This window comes from Charadrius vociferus, unplaced genomic scaffold, assembly GCF_000708025.1.
Source record: "Charadrius vociferus isolate BGI_N301 unplaced genomic scaffold, ASM70802v2 scaffold154, whole genome shotgun sequence".
NCBI lineage: Eukaryota > Metazoa > Chordata > Aves > Charadriiformes > Charadriidae > Charadrius > Charadrius vociferus.
Window position 1 is genome coordinate 268,356 of NW_009648147.1, and position 5,751 is coordinate 274,106.

General features: G+C 42.4%; 1 protein-coding gene across 1 annotated transcript in view; it reads right to left on the reverse strand.

Annotated features, from left to right (window-relative positions):
* The window catches only part of ARSJ (arylsulfatase family, member J), a 47,293-nt gene extending 43,914 nt beyond the window's left edge, over positions 1-3,379 (reverse strand). The window contains exons 1-2 of the mRNA XM_009883942.1: positions 3,355-3,379; positions 3,231-3,260 (exon numbers count right to left, since the gene is read on the reverse strand). Coding sequence (XP_009882244.1) covers positions 3,231-3,260; positions 3,355-3,379 — 55 coding nt within the window. The remainder of the gene's footprint in view (positions 1-3,230; positions 3,261-3,354) is intronic.
* Between the last annotated feature and the right edge of the window lie 2,372 nt (positions 3,380-5,751).

Consider the following 5,751-nt stretch of genomic DNA (forward strand, 5'->3'; position numbering starts at 1 on the left):
AAAAAAAACCCCAAACAAACCAGCAAAGGGCAGCCCCGCCGGCGAGTCCCACCTCTGCTTCCCAAAGCTCGGTGGTCGTTTTGCCCTTTCCCCCCTCCCCCGAAATATTGATTGTTTTAAGTGTTTTCTGCCATCGCCGCAAACATCTGGAAGGTATGAACCTACCGGATCTGTTTTCAGCCACAAGCCAGTCCCAAAACCCAAAGCCTCCCAATCCTGGTCAGGCTGTGGCAAATGCGAGGAATGTGCCTTTTCAAAGTCCTCTATCATTTTTGGGAGATTTGGGTTAAAAGTATGAATGTGCTGCAGTTGCAAAACACAACTTTCGCCCCAGTCCTGACAGACGCTGAAGCAAGCAGAGACTTAACGTTCGTTAACGTGATGAGGCTAAACTACAGCAAATGTGCAGGTTTGACCTGTCTAACATGAGTCATCATGACAGGAACAACTTTTAGTCAAACTAGATTTTACAAAGCGTTAACTCTTAAACAGCCACAGGAATGAAATCCTGTATTCAGGGCTCCGGGGCTGAGCCCTGCGGACATACAGACCTGTCAGCATCCCTCCTGTTTCTCCTTCTTAAACTCAGACAGATTCTACTGAAAGTTCAGTATACTCTTAAAAGTTCCCTCTGCTCCCCACGGCTGTGAGTAATACCGCCTCGAAAAGCCTTCTGTAGAAGACAAGAATATTTTTGGATGGGGAAGGAGCAGAGGGGGGGGGCGTCTTTTCTCATGGAGCACGACTACTAGAGCAGCTTCTCTAATGCCAAGTTCCTAACTATTATCGTATCAGAACAGACGGGGTGGCATGACAGTCAATTTAATGGCTCCCAGAATTAATATTTTTCTCCCAGGTACATCTTCCGATGGACACTTCAGAGAAGTTTCCACGCACTGAAGGGATAGAGCAGAGACGGAGCAGCTTCTTAACCGATATCCATAGTGTGCTGATTAGATGTCAAACGTTGACTTACGCACTCTAATTACCCTTCAGTAACATTGTCTGGATTTTGCCTGCCGACGTGTCTGCACAACTGTAATTCAGTTCATAACAGCACTTGGTGTCCTTCTAGAGAAAAAAAAAAATAAATTAAAAAGGCACACTGTCTTGAGGGAAATTTAATTTGGGTCGAATCTAACGGATTTTGTGCAACCTAATGTGAACAGAAGTGTCCCCACTACTAAAGTTTCCACTGAAGAAGAGCCGTTCAGGGATGACTAAGCGTTGTGCTGCAGTTTACAACGCTGCAGCAGAGAGAACATGGAAGTAAAAGTGGATTTAGTGATTTTTATGCGCTGCCTGAGGGCTTGTCCACACTGGAAAGTGATATTGATAAAATTACATCTGCATTGTAAAACCTACTAAGTTTAACTCCTGATGTAGAACATCGTCTTCTGAAAACAGAGGAACTTTACAGCACCTTAACTCAAGCGCTTTTAAAAAAAAAATAACAAAACCAACAAAAAATAACCTTCCAAAACCTTAAACTGAGGAAATCCTTACATTTTCATATATTGAAATGACATTACATTTAAAAGAATTCTCTATTAAAATTTTTCCTGCTGCTTTTCCCCTATGTTTACAAGACCAAAAGAATGTATATAGAAACCTAAAACTATAAATGGTAAAACGCAAATTGGACTGGTAATGGTATTTTGCCTTTAACCCATCTACAGCAAAATGGCAAACAAAATATGACGTAATAAGCTGTAACAGCACCGCAGACCCAGACAAACATTAGAGCATCACACTAATTATATGATCAAGTTTATACATATTTTCTAGTAATAATATATATTCCATTAATTCTTGTGTTTGTTTTAAAAATATCGAACCGCAGCTATCACGGTAGACTTATAATTCATGCATTATGATATCCACATATAGTTTTCTGTAACTAGCCATATATGATTTTCCTTTTCTAATCAAAATATTTCCAACCCATCCAAAACATTCAGATTGGCAGGAGGCTGGCTAAAGGGGATCATTCCCGAGCAGGTGACCAGCACTACAGTATCATCTAAAAGAGAGTTTAAGATTGTTTGAATAGTAGGGGAAAAAAAAAAAAAAAAAGGTCTATCATTACATGGATGCAACAGAATTTCCCTCCCTAAAGAGCGGAGCTATTAGCAGAGAGGAAGACAACACAGCCTTCGATTTTCCAGGGCTGTCCCGTTCGCCACCATACCAATCCCTGTGAGTCATCACCCAACCTTGGCCTTCTTCCTTCATGGGCCTGACAAAACTTCCCATGTTTTTTCTTTTTCCCCCCCACTTTTCTAAATATAAAAGTAGGCTTATGTCAGCAAAATGCTCTGCTGACCTTCAAGTGAAGAGGCCTCGGAAGATAAGGCGCTATAAATATTCCACTTAAGATGATGTCTGTAGACACTCGTGGTTTATACAGCCCATTCAGAGGATGCTCGGTGAAAGGAAGAGAAGAGTTGGGAAAGCTGGAGGAAGGGTTTTTTCCCTTAGGGGAAAAAATTACAGAACCTTCATTAGGTATTTAAACTTGAATATGTTAATTCAAATATACAGTAGTTAAAATTGAATTTATTGTATCATTAGGAAATGATATATTTTTAGTATGTGTTACGCAGACTCCGCGTGTATTGAGACCCCCAAATTAACTCAATTAAACATGCGCGGAGAGAATAATTGTAGTTGAAGGCTCATCCGCGGTTATCTTTGGTCAAGGCAGTGGCTGTCGAACATGCCCTTTTCTCATAGTTTCAGGTCAGGCCGACATCTAACCTTTCTGTTTCTGAGACATACATATTTGACACACAAATACAAGCCCAAGAAGATAGCAGCTTTATAAAGTTCAGTGCAGCTGAAAAATTAATGGAGACTGCTCCTTCAAAAAAAAAAAAAAAATTAAAGGAGACTGTTCCTTCAGAAAAAAAAATAAATTAAAGATGATTGTTCCTTCCAAGCTAATCCCAACAGAGTCAGTACTAGCATGGACAGCAAAGAATGAGTCTGGGTGAAGGAGTTTCTGTCCCAAGCCTCGGCTCTGAGGATGGGCTGGGGAGATGGGACTCCAAGGGATGTCTCGGAGTCATGAGTACAGGATTCCCTCCAGGCTACCAAGCTGCTCGCTGCTGGAGTGGGTCAGATTCAGGGAACATGGGATTTAAAGTTTTTTTCTGGGGGGGAAAAAGGCTGTTTTAAACAAGAGAAGCAGGAATAATAACAGTAAATGAGGCCTCAAGAAGACAGTTCGTAGGAAAAAATAGATGTGAGTGTTAACACTCCCAACAATAAGATTGTAACTGTTCTTCTAACACTTAGTTTAGTCTTAGAAAGGTAATTCTTACTAGTTGGAGACTACATGGTTCTTCTTACCTTCAGTAACAAGAACGGTTGCCATTCAGGATGTGCATTCCACTGCTCTTCCTCGTTACGCCTGAGGCCAGAAAACTTTGTCTGCTTAAAAAGCAGCTTTTTGAACTGTTATTTTTAGCTTAATAGCTACAACTATAATAAGAGCAAAGCAGGCGTTGGCCTACACGCAGTCAGTATTGTTCGTATTTCCAAGAGCGGGAAACGTAACTAGGTATTTTCCTTTTATCCCAGTTAATTTTTGCCCACCCCTGTCCTCAGCGTACCTTCCTAGTGGGGAAGGGAAAAAGCAGGATTTCCCCCCACTCTGCTTCCCAGGTGGCTGCTGTGCTTTTGCCAGGCACTCATCGCTGGAACCAGCGTATTAGAAACATGAATAAAAACCCGGTGAGTCACGGGACTTACATCATTCCCTTTGCCTTCATTGGTGGACCCCGGTAATTAATTTACAGATGTGCTACTTGTGAATTATCAGATTCCACCCATGGCTTACTCCCTGGTCTATGATGACATAACCAGAACTTTGCTGTTAACTTATTCTATATTTAACACAGATTTTCCTCAGTTCCCTGCCGTATTCATAGGCAAAGCTCCAGATTCTGATCTCAGCTGCCTGCAGTGATGTAAATGTGCAGTCACTCAACTGATGCCGATAAAGTCACGCTGGAAATTTAGGATTTGCCCTTAGATCTACCTCTCACGTCAGTCCCTGTAATGACTGAAACAACGCAACTTTAGCGCCGGTGGTTGTCTCCCTGGAGGACCCTCCTGTTTCCCCAGCTACGTGAGGTTCGTGATCCCAAATGGAACGGAACCGAGTCTTTAAATTGGCATAGTCCTACTGAAACAACTGCTGCTGGAAACAGCAACTGGACGAGGTGCTGCCTAGTGTGCTTCCTGAGGAAAAGGGGACGTTTCAGCAGCAGATCCCAGGGAAAGTCCTTACCGAACAAAGGGTCACACGGTTCTCAGTGACATTAGAGATGATATAACCCCTCTCAACAAGAAATGGCTATGCCAGTACACGGTAGTCAGATTTACCGACCAATTATGAAGCAAAGGAACTGCATTTGCTGCATTCACACCATCTATTCGCAGCTAGGGCTTCTCAGTCTTAATTAATGGCAAAAGAGGATTTTGCTGCCCCAAGGATGAGGACAAAACAATTTATTTTGCGTGGGCAGTGGAGCAGGTCCCTTTCTAGCATTTCTGAACGCCATCCCAGGCACGTCTCAGGACTGAAAAGCAAGCAGGCTTTACAGACCCCGCTCGGCGCTCTAGCACAGCCGTGCCCGTCCTTGGCCACCGACCCACATCCCTCGTGTGGCACCAACATGCCTAAGTCCACCAGAAGCATCCTTAGACAGAGAGATGCTGTGGCTTACCGCTGATACAGGCACTGTTGGTGGGTTTCTGCTGCAACAATGCTAGTTAGTTCTCAGTTAAAGACTGCCCTTAACCTCACATACAAATGTAGACACAAAATCTCCTTTGATTTTTTTTTTTTTTAAACGCTACAGTCTGGATGTTAGCGAGTCAGGGGCGTGGACATTTTTCTGGCTTAACTGAGTTTTGGAAGAGCCAAATAACGTGAATAGGTTACAGTGCACATTTAGAGGCTGCCATAGCCATCAGCATGTTACTGCTTTGAAGCTTTGGCACACTATTGTTAAAATCTCTTTCTCAGAGAGCAGCTGTAACCTCCAACATGAGTTCCTTGCCACAAATACTACAGAAGGAACAGCCTCATTTGTTCCTAGATCACGGGTTTTTACACACAAGGTCACCTGTCTTGTTTAAAACTTGTCTTAATATTGGGGCAGTTAAAAAGGCCAGAGCAAGAGAACTGGGGCGAGGCATGACCTTATACCACCACATAAATCTAGAAAATTTAAACAGGATGGATCTTTTCAGAATAACTAAAGTTTTACAGCCGAAGAGAAATCTTTCTCTTTGCAAAGAAAAAAAAAAAACCAAACACCAACTTCTGTAGTTTTCGAGGGATAACCCTGCAGCCTGCCTAAGTGTTCTACCAACTGCCTGCCAGTCACAAAACAGAACATTTCTTTTTTTTTTTTTTTCGAGACAACAGTAAAGCTGAAAATACAGATTGGTCACAAAAGGGTACAACTGTAGCAAAATAGAATTCTAAGTATTGCTTTTGGCCTCGTGAAGTATTTGATGTCAAGGTTAGGGGTGCACAGCTGCAACAAAGTGGTCCCTTTCTAATGGGAGTTTTAAGGGGGAGGGATGCTTTTCCCTTGGAATTGTGCAAGGTCTTCAGAAGGAAGAATGCTAATGAAGTGCTTGTAAGGCTCAGGAGGTTTTAAATAGTTGTTAAATACTAGAAATGCCATTTGGATGACTCACTGCTATAGCAAATACAAGCTCCAGGTCAGC